Here is a 20,691-nt window from a genome sequence, read left to right as displayed (position 1 = left end):
TGCGTGAGAGAGAGGCATAAGCGTTCAGCTGGCCATGAATATACATGTAACTGAAACCTATAGAGACAGAGAGAGAGAGATGGAGTGTGTTCCAAGACACAATCATTACATGGTCTTGGGGAAACAGAAAAGGGTGGCGTGGTAATAGCCAAGAGTATGGAAGAACGTGGAGGCTTGAGATCACCGAGGCAATGAAAAAGGACACTAATCCAAGAAGAAGAAGAATTAAAAGAAGGTTAATTAATTAAGAGTTAAAATATGTTTAAAAGAAAATTAATAAAAGAGTTGTCTAAGCCTTTTATCATGATGATACTATCAGCCTTTTCGTTCTATGGTCGGTCGACAATCTGTGTGTTGTGTATTCACTGTGTTTGTTTTTGTGTAATTGTGTTTCCCATTTCTCTCTCTTTCTCTCCAATTGCACTCGCAGAATGTAATTATACATTTTGAGCCAATCACAAAGCAACATAATAATGGTATATAGAGGTGTATAAAAAATAAGAATAAACATAAAGATATCTATTCCCACCGCCTGAGAGCTACGTGGATATATTGAGAATGCCGTAAGAAGAAAGGAAAAGGGAATAGCACTTGCAGGCTCCTCTCTCTATATATTCAGAGTGGTGGGAGACGAAGAGATATAGACAGAGAGGAGAAGAAAGAAGATCAGCGCTAAACCAACAAAGGAAACCAGAGAGATACACCAACTTAACCCTCAAACAAAAGAAAAAGCCTATAGTTGAAGCATAGGATTAGAAGAGTCATCACCCACAAAAGATGTGTGGCAGAAGAAAAAACCTACCCAAGTGAAAGAGATTGGAAGAGAGACTTTAGATTTTACAAGTCCATCCCTTTTCTTTCATCACCTCCACTACCCACAAGAGATAGAGTACAGAGCACTGAAAAGTCCACCTTTTGTTCTTGTATAACCCAGCTTCCACACCCTTCATTTAATTTCCTCTCCCAATTCTTCCTTTTTCTGACCGAGAAGTACTTGGAGGGATCAAAATACGACAGACCCTCAAAGCTATATCCAAAGAGGAAGACGGAGATGTGTGGATTCAAAGAAGAAGATCAGGGTGAGTGTTCTCAGACCATCCATAACTTCCAAGGCTACCAAGAACAGATGCTTCTCCAACACCACCAACAAATGCAACAGCAACAAAGCAATGACATATATGGAGGTGCTAGAGGATCCGGGTTGATTTTTCCTGAAGTTTCACCAATCTTAACATGGTCTCTTCCTCCAGTCCATTCCTTCAACCCGGCCCAGTTCTCTTCCAATCCGGTTCGTGGCCACGACCCATTCCTTATCCCACCTCCAGTGCCATCATCATATGGGAATCTATTCAACAGACGAGCTCCTGCCCTGCAGTTTGCATATGATGGTCCATCAAGTGATCATCTTAGAATCATCTCCGACACTCTTGGGCCGGTGGTCCACCCCGGTTCAGCTCCTTTTGGGTTGCAAGCTGAGCTGGGAAAGATGACTGCTCAAGAAATCATGGATGCTAAGGCTCTTGCTGCTTCAAAGAGTCACAGTGAGGCCGAGAGGAGGAGAAGAGAGAGAATCAACAACCATCTTGCAAAGCTACGTAGCCTACTACCAAGCACAACAAAGGTAATCACAGACATATGCCCGTAAAAAAATTTTAACAATAACCTATGAAAATATTGAACTATTGAAATTTACACAACCCTCCCTAAGAAGTCCTCGCGTGTTCAAGCATGCATGTGCATAAATATTAATATTGCAGATGTCGAATGCCTTTTTTTTTTTGTATTACAAGAGCCCCTTTTTTCTTTCTAACAGTCGAGCTTGCCAAAGATTTTAGTTAAATGGCTTGTCTCTCATGCCATGAAAACCTACCCTTTAGATATGAAAGCCAGTAACATTTTTCTTACTTTTTCTTTTCATCTTTTTAAATCCTATGACTATTGTTTTTCCTTTTGGTGTATTCCTTCTCTGGGACTTGTGGTAGTTCCGAGGAAAGAAAAACTAAAAGAGGAATAAGCGTTAATGTCGCTCAGTTGATATGATAAAGAGAAACCAAGAAGCAGTTGAAAAGCTTCCATGGAAATTTCTTGCCGGATATCAGTCAAAGTAATAAGAGATATATAATATATAAAAAATGGGAGAAAAAAAAGATACAAAGACAGACAAAACTTGCATTCTTGTCGGTCATATAGCCATGCCCTAATCCTCCTTTACAACTCCACTATTAGGAACCTAGCTATTTCCATGGCATGAATCATCACGTAGACTGTAAACTTCTTATCCAATCTCTTTTTCCTCACACGCCAAAAGATTCTGTTCTATATAATTAGGACGGAAAAAAAATCAACTTGCGTACTTTCTGGTTAATCTACATTTCTTCCTTTTTTGTTTTCTTGATTTGTTTCGATAATTTAATATGTAAAATAAAAATGATCACCAGCTTTAGCATTGCATTGATTGTCTTCTTGTTGGGTTTTTGCCTATGGTGTAGACAGACAAAGCTTCACTGCTTGCAGAGGTAATCCAGCACGTTAAAGAGCTAAAACGTCAGACTTCTTTGATTGCCGAAACAAGTCCAGTACCTACAGAAATTGATGAGCTAACAGTAGATACATCCGATGAAGATGGTAAATTTGTGATCAAAGCTTCACTTTGTTGCGAAGATAGGTCTGATCTTTTGCCTGACCTAATAAAAACCTTGAAAGCCTTACGCTTAAGAACACTAAAAGCTGAGATAACAACACTTGGTGGGCGTGTGAAAAATGTTTTATTCATCACTGGAGAAGAGGATTCTTCAAGTAACAGCAACGATGAGGAGCAACAGCAACAGGAACAACAACAACCACCATATTCTATAAGTTCAATCCAAGAAGCATTGAAAGCAGTCATGGAGAAGACAAGCGGAGATGTGTCTTCTTCAGGGAGTGTTAAGAGACAAAGAACCAACATCAGTATCCTCGAGCAACAGCAACAACAAAACAGGTCTATATAATTTTCCAAGTATTCTTCTCCTTTTCTTTTTCACTTTGCTTGTGGGTGTGTGTTGTTTTGGTGTGTTTCTGAGTAATTTGCGTCAGTTGAACAGAGACGAGTAATGATGGTGTGTTTTGTGTACTTACATCACTCCAAATATAGAGGGAGAGATAGGGATTGTGGTTGTTATTTCTTGCTGGGGTTCCCTTCTCATTTAATTTGGTGTGCATTATTGGGATTTGGCTGTGCACACAAGAGACTCGTGAGAGAGAGAGGCCATGCAGTGCACTAGCAGACAAGAAAAAGTGCAGAGAGATCAGAGAAGAAGAGCAAAGTATTCCAAATTTTCTATGTTAGGTTTTAATATAAGGTTTCTGTTCTCACGAAAAAGATTTTTCCCATGAAAAAACAATCCAAATTTTCTATTATACTATTTCTCCGTGTTTCTCTCGTCAGTTTGCTAGATTTATGGATGATAGTATTCATAAGATCAATGGTGAATGTTGTTCTCCTCATGTGCTTACTATACGTACGTCCCCACGCACCATCACCTCTCCATGTTCTTCTTCTCCTCCTTAATTATCAGTACAATGTTGTTCCACTCTTAATTGATTACAAGTTCTTTATGAAAAGAAAAGAAAAGAAAAGAAAAGAAAAGAAAATCTAGTGAGGTACGCATGTTTCGTGGATCACAAGAGTTTCTTATGGATTAATTATTTAGAATATTCTCTCAATCTCATAATTTTTATTTTTTTATTTTTTTTACACTTAAAAAAATATTAAATTTTATTAATTATTAAGAGATTTTTTGAAAAATTTATTAGAAATAAAATAAAATGAAATAAAATTATAAATAATTATTTTATATGTTATTATAATATAAAAAAATAAACAAAAATAATTATTTTTTTATTAAAAATCAATTATTTTGACATGGTTATTTTATATAATTATCATTTGAAACATATTTAATGTTTATAGTTAGTTTAATTATTGTAATTTATAAAAATAAATATTCATTTTAACTACTTTTAAAATAAATAAAAGGAAAAATCTAAAAAGAGACTTGAAGATTTTGGATTTATTAACAAATAAAATTATAGATTACAAACTTTTTCTATAGCTGCACTCCAAGGTTTAGCCTGGTGGAAAGTGCATCCTGTAGCCTTGAAAGGTCTAAGGTTCGACCCCCCAACCTCCCTATTTCAAAAAAAAAAAAAAAAACCTTTTCTATAGCTATAAGTTACAGTACAACTCAAGTATTAATAATTAACTAGTTAGTACAAGTATTATTAATAAATATTAAAAATATATTTTTAAAAATATAATAATTAACTAGTTAATATAAGTATTAAACAGTAATGCACTCGTGAATTTAGTTTGATGGTAAATACAGGTAAATACATCTGTGTAGATATGAGAAATCTCAAATTTTAGTTCCCCATTTTTATTTAAAAAAATATATAAATCCAAACTAACCCAAAACCGATAAGTCTTTCATTCCATTAACGTTTCTCATATATTCAATTTTTACAGTTTATATTATTTTAAGTTATGTATTGTTACTTCAACTCAAGATGTTGAATTAAAAATAGAAAATAGGTTTATTTACAAAGGAATGATTGTTAAAAATGAAAAATTTTCCCTAAAATTTGAATTAAAAATCTTACTAGCTCGTTTAAGTTTTAATAGACAATAATTATTTAATTTTGGATATTCAAAGAGTTATATATATATATAATAGAGCCCAAAGTGAATTGAGTCGTGTTTGGATTCGCCATTGAATTTGGGTTTGGGCTTTGCACTTATTTGGAAGGCGGCATAGGAAAAAATGAATTGGCCCATGCAGGTCTCGAACCTGCGACCTTCGCGTTATTAGCACGACGCTCTAACCAACTGAGCTAATAGGCCATTTGATTTCGTTTGATTCAAAATACTTAGTGGAAACAAAATTGTTTAGCAAAATTGCATTGCAATCACAATCTTTAAAGAAGTATTATTATTAAGAAAATTGGATTGCATGATATATGCCAAAATAGGAAGCTTCCTCATTGGGAATTTTACTATTGGAATGTGTCCAAAATACAATGGTAAAATGAAAACTAAATTTTAAAATATCTGCCAAATTGGGTCCTGATAATTGATAAATAGAAATTATACCTTTTTCACTTTATAATTTTTATCTATTTTTTATATTATAATAATATATAAATGGATTATTATAATTTTGTAATTAATTTAATTTAGTATATGCTTTGATCAATTATTTCACACCCTCACTGACTTGTCATATTCATTGCAATCAGCACATCCAATTAGGTTTTTCATGTTATTATCATGAATATATATAAAATTAAAATATTTTAAAATACAACAATTTAATATTTAAAAGAATATATTATAAATTTTTAAAGTAAAACTAAAGTTCATATACTTATTTATTTTGAAATATTATATGTTTATTTTTGAGTTTGTTATTTAATTCTATTATTGGTGCAAAGTCAAACACTAATAACGTTAATGAAATTATCCAATCCTCTCTTCTTTAATCAAACAGAATTTGTCAATTACATCTCATTGATTATTGAATTATAAAAATATTTAGATTATAAATTCAACTGCTTAAAGTATAATGTTTAAAATCTTACAAAATTAAAAGGCATATTTATTTCAGACAAAATTAATTAATTATTCATTATATTTTAAAAATTATACGTTCTTATAATTTTAAAAACTTAATTAAAATATAGTTTGAGCATTATCGTACTTTTTATTGTATTGCTAAAACTTAACAATAATGACTTTTTAATTAAATTTTAAAATTACAAAAATTATTTAATGTATTTTTAAAAAAATATGGAAAATGGATGGTTATATATATAATTTAAAAGCTTCTCATTTCTTTTTTTTTCCTGGAAAAAAATATTCTGATTCCCATTATTCCTATTGAGGGATTAATCATTAATGGAATGAACAAATCTTTACCAAAAACAGCTCACAAATCATTTTCTTGCAAGTGGACCACTTTCACAAGGTACTTTGGATGACATTTCGTAAAATTATTTGACAGAAATACCCCTATTATTTTAGTTAATTACCCTGCAAACATGACATATGGATATGTAATTGAGCCAAAAAATGGTGACCTATTTCGTCTATAAAAAGGCTGCTCTCTCTTTTGGCGTAAAAAGCGAAGTCATAAATGCCGTGTGTCTGTTCTGATGTCACTCTCTTTGTAATTTCCGTTTGATATTTCCCCCTGCAATTAGCCAATTGCTTTCGAATAATCATTTCTTGCTAATTCAAAGCTGTAGAGGGAGAAGAGGGAAGAAGGAAGAGGAATCAATTCTCTTTCTGTTGGAATTTTCCAAATTATGTTAGTTCAAAGAAGAGTGATAACGAGTTGGAGGAGAGTGGCCAAGTCTTTGCAGGCCCTTGTAGCCCATAGCCTGCTTTTCTTGTTCACGCTTTTGCTTGCTCTCAAGCTTGACCGTGCAGTGTCTTTCTCGTGGTGGTATGTTTCTTTTCTTTATTGTTTCCTATTTTATTGTTTGGTTGCTGAGAAACTGAGCTATGCTTTTCCTTTGCCTCGTTTTAATGGAGAAAGATCTGAATATGGTTGCGTTCTATAATACTGTGGGAATTCTTGAATACTCATTTCATGATGTTTTCAATGTTGTGTGTACAATTACTTTAGAGGGGCTCTGGAGATTGATTCGAGTAAACACTTGCATTGATTGAAATAATTTTTAAAGGGATTTCGCCTTCTTGCTCTCTGTGTGGATAATTAGATTAACATACTCTTGATTATAAATTTTAACTAGTCGCTCTGAATTCTACTTATATTATTCGAATGTCAAATTTATTAGGAAAAATTACTATTTAGTTCTTGTTGCATGCAAAAACTAACAAGTCAATCATGTAGTTTCAAATACATTACATATCCCTTGTAGTTTGAAAACTCGAAAAAGTTAACGGGCGGCATTTTAGTTGAGTTCTTAAAATCAAGAGACTATTCAATGTATTTTTGAAAATACAAAGGCTAACTAGTTAGTCCCACCAGTCCACATGGACTAAATAATAATTTTTCTATTTTTTATTATTGTAATTTGAAGACACGGATAATCAATTTTATTTATTTATTTATTTTAGATTAAGTTACTTTTACGCCCCTAAAGTATGTTAAAATTAACACAAATATCCCTCTATGTTTAGAACTCTATAGTTCAGTCCCTGAATTTGGATTCCAGTCCATCCCCTTATTTTCCGGTAATTATCTTTGAAATAACCAAAAGATCCTTAAATATATAGTGTGTTGTCAAAATTAACACTTATATATATCACTCAATTTCTTAAAAATATATAGTTAAGTTCTTGCATTTAAACTTTATCAATTTTTAAAAACAAAATTACGAAGGGACCTTCAATTTGGCAATGTCAAAATATAGGGACTAAAATGTTGAGTTTTAAAACTAGAGGGACACGTGTGTTAATTTGGACATGCTTCAGGGATGTAAAAGTAATTTTTTGCTTTATTTCACTTTTGCTGGTTTGATTGAACTGAATGCAATGTATTCACGATTGCATTATCACGGGAACTGTTGTGTGGCATGTCGCATAGAAATTTAGCCCAATCCTCCATCATCTGTTTGGAATTAAGCATTTTACATGAATTTAATCCCATTCCTTTTTTTTTTTTTTTATCAATTCTCTTGTGGGAATGAAATAATTTATTCTTTTTTAACTTAAAAAATTTTTCATTTTAAAAGAAACAAAAATCATGCATGATTATGTCAGAATTCATTTCTTGCAAAATGAATTATTCCAAAAGAAGCTTGTGGATGATGTTTTACTGCTGTCGATTATCAATTCTCTGGGGAGAATGTGAAACCTGATTTCCTATGCTACTTAATTACCATTGAATTTGAATTAAGAAGAGTACAGCTTTCAATCCTACAGATATGATTTAAGTTTAGATTAATCTGCACTGCATTGCATACAACTTTCATGGAAGAACAGATATTGTTTTTCCTCTTTTCCTTTTCTCAACTTTATTTTAATAGCAATGTCTTTTTAGGCCAGCTGCATGAAGAACAAGAAAATGTAGTATGTTCTTTCGAAATACTTTCTGTCAAGTTTGACGGCATCCTTGTTTCAAGTGAATGGAATTGCTAGCCGTATTATGAACACAGACTGGTTAGATCTGATGTTCTTTTTAACTAATAGTTTGGTGGTTTTGTTTTGATCATGCAGGATAATTTTTGCACCTCTATGGCTATTTCATTCAGTGGTAGCACGTGGCCGGTTTTCCTTACCTGCTCCATCAATGCCCAATAATCGCCATGTATGAGATATTGTCCCTAGTTTTTATTTTGAATCACTTTCTCACATGACAATTTTCTGTGTCATTTTTTGTGGAAAGGCAAATTTCGTTATTTAATCAATTTTAGTAACAGAATGATTACCTTCTTAATTCTTATGGACAGTGGGCACCATGTCATGCTGTGTTGGCAACTCCATTGCTCATTGCTTTTGAACTACTCCTTTGCATACGTCTAGAGAGAAGTTACGGTACATGGCAGCTTTTCAAATTTTATTTATTTCCTTTATGTTTTCAGGTTTTCCATTTTCCCTAAAACCAGTTATTAAGTTGGTCATTCTTTTTCCTGTTATTGCCAATGGGCATCACTAAATGTCCATCATAGGTTAGAGTACTTTAAAGTAATCTTACCTTGTCAATTTAATTTGTTTATTGGCTTGATGCATTGCAGTTGTCAACTTGAAGATTGTTTTTCTTCCATTGCTGGCTTTTCAAATATCAGTCTTGATTGATAATATAAGGTACCTCACTTGTCACTAAGTTTTTCTATTCTTTACCCACTAAACACCAATGTAGTTCATTTTTCTGATGCATAGATTTTAACATTTTTCATTAATTTTGACCCCTCTTTTGTCTGGACTAGTAGTTTGAGTAGTCATATCTAAACATTGGCGGTTGTTCATTTACACTCTATTTTTGGTCATGTTACTTGTATACAAATAATTTGCATTACCTCGTCTGATATGCAGAAGTATGAAAATAGGCATAGATGAAGTTTATACAGGTGTGTGCATTAATTTGTGTACATATTGGGATACGTTATTGGACCAAATATGCAGTATATAAATGATAGATTAATTATTGTGATATTGGTGGGTTTAGCTTTACTTTTTCGTGTGTTTCTATAGTATAGGAATAGGATATGTTACTTCACATGGCAGGCTATAGTGATGGCTGGGCTGTCTTTGTATCTTTTTCATGTATGCTTGCACTAGTATGCATATCTACTATCTAGTGTGCAATTTGATACGGCTGTGATGGACATGTTATTTTGTGGAAATAGAACGTGTTAGTTTACTTGGTACACAATGTCATGGGGGGAAGGGGGGAATTTTAACGTGTGCAAGAGCCTGCAGGGATGGGATGACTTGAAAATTATGAGAATCAATCATAAAAAGTAAATGGCAGGATTTTCCCATTCCTTTAGCTTCTACTAGGGCAAAAAGAATTGAGCTTTACAAATACAAGTGGAAATTTCAAGGCCATAGAGGTGAAGAAGAAGAATTGATAAATGCATCTTAGGATTTTCCAAAACATTATGATATCAGTTATTTGATTTTTAATTTGATTCTTTTTGCTTTCAGTATTTTATATGAATCAATGTTCTTTCATATATGATGATGTGGAACTTGAATTTTACATGAAAAGCTTAATATGATGATGATGTTTAGTGATTTATGCTATGGTCACTTGTTTTTGGTTAAAAGGGGCCACCTATCATCTCAAGCAACAAAGCGTCTTTTTGCCTTAAGTGCACCTCTTGTTTTTTATAACACTGATTCCAATAATTGTGGCCTAAAATCTTCATGATTAAATTAGTTATGATTGTTCTAGAACTGGTAAAGAAGTTGCCTATTGTGATTTCTGTCTATCCACGATTTTATTTCATGAAAAATTATATCAAACCCGGAAAATTAGAAGGGTGTTTGAAGGGTTGACCAGTCCTAGTATAGCTATGGTGAGAAAGAATCTAAATTTATCTGCTTGGTAGGGTGGCATTATACTGCTGCTTAAATTATTTTAGTAAATCATTTAGCTAGCTTATGAAGCATTTTTCTAATGTTCTTTATCAATAAAGGATGTGTAGAGCTTTAATGCCTGGAGATGAAGAAAGCATGAGTGATGAAGCAATATGGGAGACTCTTCCTGTAAGTTCAGAATTTATATATCATTTTGGAATTAAAGTAGTGTTCTGAGACATATATGCTACATTGGTAATCAATTATTAGCTTAAATAACTACTTACCGGAAGGTGCTTCTTACCATTTTGAGCGAGTGATAACCCTGCAGAAAGGAACTTTTATGCCTTTTACCATGTTCACCAAGTTGCATAATCGGAATGTTTAGCTAAATCTATCTCTTGTTTCCGTCCTTTGTACTGGAATTAATGAGAATGGACACATACAAACAAAAAGAAGGAAGGTTGAGGGGAGGTCTTGCAATGGACATATTGTGTTTAACTTCCTTAAATGACCTCAACCTTTGGAGGACTTAGTTATATAAGAGACTGTTTGAGATGGAATGGAAATATAAATAGGAACATAGAAAAATGTAATAACTGATTGAACGGAGTTCAGAAAGGGACCCCTTCAAGAGATAATCATATGTAATGGATGCATAAATGGCATATGGACTTTATAATACATTCTATTCCCTATTGGCATTACCATTATTGGTCTTACACTTAGTTAGCATTTAGCAAGTTATGTAATTGAGAATGACAAATGAAAGCTAGCATGAACCCCTTAAGTTTTCAAAAAGTGCATATTTCTGCTTTCTTAACATCAGGAAAACTAATTTTAGCTCTTTTGTTCCTGCTGAAGTTATGAAAGTGTTGCTAGATGAATAAGTCTATTTTTAGGCAATGTCTTGAAATAGTTTAGGGGTGGAGATAATAATCTTAATTCTTGGACGATTATATTACAACAATTTTTGTGGAAATTTAAGGGGGCATAGTGGCAATACAAATAGACATATGGTAGGTTGCACTAGTGCTATTATCCAGATGCTTTTATTTTATTTTCTTTGGTGCTCTTGTCTTGTGAATCATGTGCAGTGAGGCTGCTCCTCTCTTCCTCTTTTATGAGATACACTGTAAAAATTGTTGGATGTTGCATGATTAGTTGATCACCATAACTCAAGCATGTATGTCAACGTCATATTTGTACTTAATAATCAGTTTTCTATGAATTGTTTAGCTTTCAACTGCATCCAGAGTAATGGAGTATCAAGGGTTTAAACATTGAGTTTAGCTCTTTACTCTGAATATTTTGCCGTATCTAATGCCATGATCAAGATATTTAAATGCTTGTTATATTGGAGGTAACAATGTTGTGTAGATTACTCTTGACAATCTTCTATAATGTATTGGATCTATTCTTTATTTTTCCCAATAATATTCATGCCATATTTCTTATCTTTGGTTTCTAGCACTTCTGGGTTGCAATATCTATGGTCTTCTTCATTGCTGCAACGATATTCACTCTTCTCAAGCTATGTGGTAAGGTGTTTATCTATTCTACTGACATGCTTTAGTTGTAGACACTATCTATTTGCACCATCTTTTTTTTTTGTGGGAAGGGGTATTATTGGTTTCAACATATAACTGACACTTCCATTCAAGAAATGCATGTTCTATTTTACTTGCTTGCAATCCAAGGCATACACATTTCCTCAAGTCGAAACAAGATAAATAGTTACAGAAAAGGTGGACAATTTTTGTTGCTAGTGGCTGGTTTTTGTGACAGCCAAAGATGATTGGTGATGGTTGATATACTAATACATATCTGCCTATGTTTTTCTTCTGTAGTTTCCTTTTCATGAATTAACAAGTTTCTGTAGCGAGTCCAGTTAAGTCTTAGCTTAATGAAAAATAATTTTTTTAATCCTTATAAGTGCTAAATAGATGCACGGAAACCATAGTTAAAAGCTTTATAGACTTCTTCACCAGTGTGCTAACAACATTATCACTGGGTACTTAATTGGCACACATACAAAAACAAAAATTAAAAGTAAAACGCAATCCCTTCAAAGTCAATGTGCTATACCACTTTTTTTTTTCAAAAAAAAAATTCCTTTAAATGTTAATGCAGCTCACAGGTGTGATTGGATGTATATTTTAGATTTCCTCCACACCATAAACATAGCTTTATAACTACATTCTAATAACATTTTTTTCTATATGCAGGTGATGTGGCAGCTCTTGGATGGTGGGACTTGTTTATAAATTATGGGTATGATTTTTATGGCAGTCCCCTATGATTTTGGACTGATGATGATTTTCTGCATCAGCATTTTCTGAGATGTTTACATGTCTCTCTTTACAGAATTGCAGAGTGCTTTGCCTTCCTTGTTTGTACACAGTGGTATAATCCAGCAATTCATAGGCATTCTCATATTGGAGAATCTGGTTCTTCAGTGATTTTCAGATATACTGACTGGAATAGAGGCTTGGTAGTTTCTTCAGATGAAGACAGACATCAGAATGGCAGAATTTGCAACCTGCAGGACATTGGCGGACATTTTATGAAAATTCCTTTTGTTGGTTTTCAGATCATGCTTTTTATGTACTTGGAGGTATGAGTAGTGTTGAAAAGTGACATGATTTTAGAAGAAAAAAAAAAACAATTCTTCCAATTTCAACTCATTAGAAGTATATTTTTTGTCCAATTTCAGGGTACACCCCCTCGTGCTAAATACATCCCATTTCCAGTTCTTTTTGCTCCGCTTTTCTTGGTGCAAGGAGCTGGGGTTTTGTTTGCTGCGTATAGATTAGTGGAGAAAATTGTTATTTTACTACGTGGCGGAGCAACTTCTAATAGATACTTCACCATTGTATCAAAAGCTCGTGATTTTCTTGGATTTTTGCACCATGGATCAAGGTAATGTTTATCTTTGGTACTTCAAACTCGAATTTGCTTTAGGTAATCTCTTCTGAACCTGCAGCCATGATTAAAATGCTATGACTAGCAACTCTTTGTTTATTGTTCATCATTCTTGTTTGCAGATTACTGGGTTGGTGGTCAATAGATGAAGGAAGTAGAGAGGAGCTGGCCAGACTATATTATGCTGGAGATTCCGGGTATGCTTTGTACTCAAGTGATCATCTGTCTATACCTGGCTGTGCACTTATTCCGTGTGCCGTGATCAGATTTGTACATTGGCAAGTACATTCCACCGTGATTATAGACGCATATTACAACTGATAAAAAGAAAATAAAAACTAACCAAAATAAGAAAGAGGCACTAGAAATCAGTCTCACCCCCCTGCATCCTACCTATCATTTTGGAAAGCTTCAAAATATCCATTTATTGCTCATGAAAATGATTCATTGATGTTGCCATATTGTTACTAACTTTGGTAGCAGAGTATCTTGTTTCCTGCTTCATGGTTTGAATGCGTTTGCCATACTGATTAACATTGCACGTAATTGAGCTTTCAGTAAATATCTTATGTTCATTTTTTATGTTTTAATTCCTTCTCCAATATATTGTAATATGTTTTTAGACTGCAACGTCTAGTCTCAAATTATAATTATTTCTAACCCTCCTTTTTATCTTAATTATTCAGCTACAACACATTCTCACCGGATGCTGTGAATAGGATGCCTAAATCTGAACTTGTTGAGGAGGTTTATTTGCATCATTCACCATATATTAGATGTTATTTTAATTACCTCATATGGTATCTTTACTTAAAGCTAGAGGAAATTGAATCATTCAATCCCTTCCCTAATAGATTTGGAGGCTGCAAGCTGCATTAGGTGAGCAAACAGAAGTCACAAAGTATAGCCAGCAGGAGTGTGAAAGACTTCAAAATGTATTGAGTAAAGAGATAGCTTGTTCTTTTTTATCTTTTTGGTGCTCATTCACTGACTTGATGAATCTGTCAGGAAAAAATCCTATGCAGAGTTTGCTTTGAGGAACAAATTAATGTAGTGCTGCTTCCATGCAGGCATCACGTCCTATGCAGGTATGTGGATCTCCCCTGTGCAAATATACTTTCTGCTGTGACATGTTAGCGCATTATACCCTTATTGGCATGATTCACTTTCCAAAAAAAGAATTTAAATGTATTTTTGCAAAATGATGCAATAAATTTACTTTTTTTAAAATGACAAAATTTTCAATTAAAAAGAATTTGAATTCCTCCATTCCAAATAAAAGAATTTTAAAAAAGAAATCAATTGAATTGAATTATTGCAATATTCTTCTCCATTGGAAAATCTCGAAGCAAACATTAAACTTCACAATACAAACTTTGGACTCCTGGTTGTAGGCAGATAAAGAAGGTGGTCAAGGGGAGATAAATTTCCCACACTGTTGCCTCTTTATATATATATATATATATTCCGGTATTGTGATCCGGATTCATACCCGACAAGTATATTAAGGGATAAAGCACTTTCTCACAAATCTTAAGAGTACTTTGCATGTAGATAGCGAAGTGAATTCAAGACCCTTATTAAGGGAGAAGAAACATGTCATCCCATCTTACTTTTTTGTGTTTTTTTTTTTTAAAATATGTCTTTCTGTTTCCATGTTAAATATAGTGGAATTCCAATGTTATAAAATGTTGATCATTTTGCTAATACCTTAAATAAATGAAATCAGAACTTGCTGTGAGAAGTGTAAAAAATGCCCAATCTGCCGTGTCGCGATTGAAGAGCGATTAGCTGTATATGATGTCTAGCTCCACTGCTTCTGTACATCCACAAGATGGCTGGAAAGCTTCCTTGCTGCTCCTGGTTTTAGAAGAAGCATGCAAAGAGAAGATGGCAATTTGGGTGGAGCTGGGGACGTGAGGTTGGACTTGGTAGCTCTTTGCAAACCACTTTCTGTTTTTCCAAAATATCAATTTGTAAAAATGTCCTCAAATGTAATCATTAGCACTTCACATTGTTCTTCTTATATAAAACTCATTAAATTTAGAATATTTCTAATCTATCACTAAAAAAAAGGAAATAATCAAAATAAAGAAAATGAAATGATAAGATATATTTTTAAAAAATTAAAAAATAATTATTATTGTTATGCCCTACCAAATTTAACATAAGATCGTTTGATGATAACTTCTTGGCCCATACCAAATAATAATTACATAAAATATTTTTATTTTCATGATAAATGATCGATAATAGCAAACATATCAAACTTCCCAGAAAATTTCCAGGAACTAGACTCAGCAATTTACTGTAATACGCGTAGATAGGCTAGGCACAGGTTGCGGTTACTATCAATGATTCAACCATGGGAGTTGAAGGAGCATTTTCATCCCTGCTACTCACATGCTTCTCTTTTAGTCTAAGAGCAAACTCTCCAAAACATTCATCCAAGCTACGAAAAGCTTCGTCAGGATACAGACAGCTCACTTCAACATCATTAGGACCATCAACTGAAAAATTTATTTGGCAACCCTTGATGAATATATCATGGGTGAATGATGCAACAACACTTTCTGGTATTCGATTCTCTGCAAAAAATAAGACCCTTTAGTATTATTATTATTATAAGATGTTGAGAGAAGAGAAGCAACAAGATAGAAATTAGAGTGAACCAGCAGCTGCGGCAAGAAGATCATCTTCAGTGACAGTAGCTCGAGGAAGGGTTCTTCCAATTTTGTTTTCCCATAAAGCTGCAAGCTCGTTCATGTTGTAAAAATTGCAGGATGGTCGGAAATGAACTGATTTGTTCAGAGTTCGAACATCATCCACAGTTTTCATCGTAAACTTCCCAATATCTGTCCCGGCAACGAAATATGCTGCGAGAAATTCAGTTCTCTATCACAAAATTGGAAAAAAACATTCTCATGTCCTTTCTTATTTGTGGATTTGATTCTCACTAGCTTTTGGAATTCAAAACCTCATATTTGATTCAATTAGCTTAAGCAAAGATATATCTATTATTATTATAAATTAAATTTTTATGTAGTAATTTTGTTTATTAACTTAATTATTAATATGTTCCTAAGCAATATGTATTAAATATAAAGTTACTAATTTTAAAAATATTTAATTTTAGTAGAGAAATATAAATGGATAATATATTAAAAAGAATATATAAAAATTATTTATGTAATTATGTTAATTATATTTTTAAAATTTTGTATTATATATATATGAAATAAAAATCATTAAAAAGAAAACAGAAGAAGGAGCAATGTGCTTCACATGTTAAACTATTATAGGATAACATGGTGGTCATTAATGCTCCCATTTATTATAATAATATCGTCGTTTCCAAATGGTGCAATTATACTGTTTAGAGTTAAAAAAAAAAAAAAAATCTATCCTTTTCTTTTTTGTTTTTTTAATAATTGTATCTTATTTTTTTATAATTTATTAATAATTTAAATTAAAGGTGAGTATTCGATCGGTTCGATTCAAAATCAAACCGAATTAAATAAATTAAAAATTAAAATTTTAGTATTTATAAAAATCGAACCGAATTGATTTTGATCAGAAATCGAATCAAATCAAACCAGTCTGATTCTGTTCGATTTGATTCAGTTTGATCGATTTTAATTTTTAATAATTTTTTTATTTTTTACATTTTATTTTTAATATTTTAAATTTTAATTAAAATATTTTAATCTTAATATGATTTTATTTCTCTATATTATTAAAAATAACATATTATTATCACTAATCGGTTTAATTGGATTTATTTTTTTGATTTTTTATCAAAATCAAAATGAATTGAAATAAATAAAATTTTTTAAATTAAAAATCGAACCGAATCTAATTAAATAAAAAACCAAACTAAAATTTTAAATTAATTCAGTTTGGTCAATTTTTTTAATTTGAATCGAATACTTCTCACCCTAAATGATAAATTTTTAAAATTTAAAGTAAAATTCTAATTTTTAATTAGAGTTTTTTTATTTTTTTTAAATTAAAATTTATAATATTTAAAAAATAATTTATAATATTATTATAAATTTTAATTTTTATTAATAATTTAATATATCAATTTATTTTAATTTAATTCTAAACTAACGTACCCCTAAATTATTTTTTTAAATTCTATACTAATCATTATTCTAGTTTTAAAAAGTTTTTAGTCAACTATATATTACTTATATTTTATAATTTAAAATAGACCTTATTTGATTGGGTAAATAAATTTAAAATTGACACTACAAATGAAATAAAAAAAGTTCTCTTATTTATTTCACATTTTAAATCAATTTTCTATAAATTATTTCTCTCATATAAAAGAAATAACTTATTTTTATAGAATTTGATATTGGACTTTTCTAGTTAATTTGCATTGGATTTATTTATTTATCCTTTAATTTATTATATTTAAAATTATATTATAAATATTATTTTTTCATCACTTAAAATAATTTTAAATATTAAAAAACTATTTGTATATCAAACACAATTATATCATATTTCTCAGGCAAATAAGTTGTTTGAAAGTATTTAGAAGTGAACATTCAGTTAGTTCGGTTTAAAATCAAACCGAACCGAATAAATCAAAAATTGAAATTTTAATATTTATTAAAATCAAACCGAATCGATGTTGATCAGAAATTAAATTGAACTAAATCAATCTGATTCGATTCGATTTAATTCAATTTAATCAGTTTCGATTTTTAATAAATTTTTTACACTTTATTTTAATATTTTAAAATTTAACTAAAATATTTTACTCTTGATATGATTTAATTTCTTTATTTTCTTTATATTATTGAAAATAACATATTATTATCACTAATCGATTCGGTTCAATTTTTTTATCAAAACCAAACCGAACCAAAATAATTAAAATCTTTAAAATTAAAAATCGAATCAAAATAAAATAAATAAAAAAATGAATCAAATTTTCAAATTAATTTAATTTGATCGACTATTTCAGTTTAAATACCCTAAACGTAAGTATGAAATATAATTCTCAAGAAATAAGACATCTTGAATTAAACAATATGTATGTTTTATATTATTTATTTTTGAAAATATAAAACAGTTATAACTATTTTTTTAATATGTTTTTTAAATAATTATTTTCTACTTTCAATTATATTGTTAGTTATGTATTTTTTTAAATTACAATAATAATTAATGGAAATTGCAAATAAAATAATTTGAAAGGTGAATTAATTTGAGATTAAATTAAAATAAAAATGATATATTAAATCAATGATAAAACTAAAAATTTATAATAATAATATAAATTATTTTTTAATATTATAAGTTTTAATTTTAAGATAACGATAAAGAAACTCTAAACTTTAAAAAATTTATAATTACATCTTAAATTTTAAAAATTTATTAATTAAACAATCAATTTTTAAATTTCAAAATCAATTGTATTTAAATTTTTTAAACGTTTCAGATGTGACAATCAAATAATGTGATAATTTTATTAATCTTTAATGAAAAATATAACCAATTGAAATAAATATAAAATTATAGAGTTTAATGAATGTAACATAAAAAAATATAATAACAAAAATAAAAAAATAGTTTTAATTGTTAACTTTATTATTTATTTAATATTTTTTTATCTTATAAAAATATTTATATTTTATTATTATAGTATTTTTTTGAGATTTTAATTTATTTTTATTTTTTAATATATTCTTAATTAATATATATGAAAGGTATATATATATATATATATATATAATCTCATAATTTTATATTATAAATTTATATAAATTCAATTTAAGCAAATATTTTCGGATCGTTAACATGTTTGGAAAGAAAAATAAATGCGTTGCGTATAAGCAAGCAAAAGTGCCAAAATCTGAAAATCTTACCTTTCATGTTGCCATCACCATAGATTTGGAACTCATCCAAAGGTGGAAGAATTTCCGAAGGGTGATTATTGTTAAAGTAAGGCCACGAAGCAATAGAATTGCAACAAATGTACGTATAAGGTATACCATACTCCTGAATCAACCGTCTAACCTTGCGCTTCTCGATGTACATTCGTAGACCTGGCTCCACGGGATCAGCTCTGTTCACGTCATGACCAAATTCTGAAGGCAAAAACCTCTGCACATTATCACCAAAATTGATCAAATGTTCCACCAACTCCCCACTAATTAATAGCGAAATTTGATACCAAATATGAAATCTGATCACCATATTATAATATTAATTACCTTAACTGTGCCCACAGCTTTAATAGCTTCGACGAGAGGAAGCTGATCTAATATGCTTTCGCCACCGACAGCTGATATTACTATATCAATCTTACACTCTTTAAGTATCTCCTCCATCATTTCCTTTTTATTAATCAATCCCTAAATCAAAACGCAAAACTCAAATCAGAAAAACAACACATTACCAAGAAATTAGAGATATGGTTTCTGTCCATAGCTAGCTCCTACGTGCAAGACTTTAGCTCCTTTCTCCTCGAGAGATCTGAGAACTTTAGCCCTAACTGGACAAGTAGGAATTGAACGGATGAGAGCATAAGTTGGTCGACCGGAGGCTAAGCAAGCATCAGCTATAAAATGACCTATTAAGCCAGTTGCTCCGGCGACGAGGACTGAACTTTTCGCTGCGGAAGCAGAAGCTGCAATAGCAGTTATAGTCATCCTGATTGAAAAGTTGTGCGTTGAGACAAAGGCTGGACTGCTTTGTTGTTTTCCTCAGGGCTGCTTTGGTTATTATGCCTAGATAGAGCCCGGCAAATAATGACATAAAGTTGATGAGCTAAGTTGGAGAAAAATATTGCATACACTAAGCTATATATAGCCAATGAATAGTGGTAGGAGAAATGTCGCATCTTCTAAATTAATAATACTAAATTTCAAAATTTTAATTTATAAATGAGAACTTTAAAAATAATTTTATTAGGACATTCAATTCTCTCGATTTTCTGATTTTTTTTGTAATAAATTTTATTTTATTTTAATTTACTAATGTTAAATTAGTCGTTTTCTTTTATGCCTTCACTCCTATACGAATAGATTGTAAATATGGTTTTATTATTAAATATGAGGAGGCTTAGTAGCAAGACTGAGATATTAAATAATATAAAATATTTTATAAAAAAATAATTTTTACATAAAATATTTATAAATACAAATAATTCTGGAGGTTGAGAAAAAATCATTCAATAATTAATTTATTAATTTGAGCTACCCTTCAACTTCAACGGAGGCATGTACTTTTCTAATTTCTAGAATGGATTTTGTCTCAGCCAATAACTAAAAGCCATCATTGGTCAGGAGATATTATCACTTATCTACTCTATAATTGACTTTTAGCTATCATAACCTTGACTTACAGCTAACGAGACAACCTCGTGTGGGACCTAATGCAGCCTATTTTTAGCCCTTTTTTTTCCATACATAAAACCAACGCCTACTAATTAGGCTGGACCCTCATTAGGCTGGACCTTAATTACGCTGGACCCTAATTAGGCTGGACCCAATTTAGAAAAGGAAATTCCCTAATACCCCATCGCACCAAATCAGCAATATCCCTAGAGGGAGAAGAGAAGAATTCCGGCGGCCGTCCACCGTGAACAGCTAAATTAGCTAGTTTATTTAGGGTAAAATTGCAAATTTATTATATTTTCTTTCTTTCAAATAAAAAATAATTTTATTTTTATTATTATCTCATTTTTTAAAATCAAATAAAAGGGGAAAATAATA

The 20,691-nt window shown here is 31.0% G+C and overlaps 3 protein-coding genes and 1 non-coding gene across 4 annotated transcripts; 2 read left to right on the top strand and 2 right to left on the bottom strand.

The window, feature by feature from the left end:
- Positions 1–559: 559 nt before the first annotated feature.
- Positions 560–3,426, top strand: LOC110616830 (transcription factor bHLH30). Its single transcript, XM_021759327.2, has 3 exons — positions 560–1,621; positions 2,490–2,980; positions 3,084–3,426. The coding sequence occupies exons 1-3, from the start codon at positions 1,052–1,054 to the stop codon at positions 3,091–3,093; spliced, it is 1,071 nt and encodes a 356-aa protein (XP_021615019.1). The 5' UTR covers positions 560–1,051; the 3' UTR covers positions 3,094–3,426.
- Positions 3,427–4,808: 1,382 nt separating this feature from the next.
- Positions 4,809–4,882, bottom strand: TRNAI-AAU. The gene has a single exon. It is a non-coding gene; the product is annotated as a tRNA-Ile (tRNA).
- A 1,308-nt stretch (positions 4,883–6,190) lies between these two features.
- On the top strand, positions 6,191–15,006 carry LOC110617546. Its single transcript, XM_021760405.2, has 14 exons — positions 6,191–6,485; positions 8,225–8,315; positions 8,458–8,542; positions 8,743–8,812; positions 10,150–10,219; positions 11,502–11,571; positions 12,259–12,304; positions 12,398–12,647; positions 12,747–12,952; positions 13,078–13,152; positions 13,642–13,702; positions 13,810–13,890; positions 13,964–14,043; positions 14,685–15,006. Exons 1-14 carry the CDS (start codon positions 6,346–6,348, stop codon positions 14,761–14,763), a joined length of 1,404 nt encoding a protein of 467 aa, XP_021616097.1. The 5' UTR covers positions 6,191–6,345; the 3' UTR covers positions 14,764–15,006.
- Positions 15,007–15,044: 38 nt separating this feature from the next.
- On the bottom strand, positions 15,045–19,757 carry LOC110617547 (leucoanthocyanidin reductase). The gene is made up of 5 exons (XM_021760408.2): positions 19,417–19,757; positions 19,189–19,329; positions 18,841–19,078; positions 15,628–15,831; positions 15,045–15,543 (listed from the first exon to the last, which is right to left on the bottom strand). The coding sequence occupies exons 1-5, from the start codon at positions 19,624–19,626 to the stop codon at positions 15,284–15,286; spliced, it is 1,053 nt and encodes a 350-aa protein (XP_021616100.1). The 5' UTR covers positions 19,627–19,757; the 3' UTR covers positions 15,045–15,283.
- Between the last annotated feature and the right edge of the window lie 934 nt (positions 19,758–20,691).

Source organism: Manihot esculenta, chromosome 6 (genome assembly GCF_001659605.2).
Source record: "Manihot esculenta cultivar AM560-2 chromosome 6, M.esculenta_v8, whole genome shotgun sequence".
Classification (NCBI taxonomy): domain Eukaryota; kingdom Viridiplantae; phylum Streptophyta; class Magnoliopsida; order Malpighiales; family Euphorbiaceae; genus Manihot; species Manihot esculenta.
This window is presented reverse-complemented; position numbering and strand designations above follow the sequence as displayed.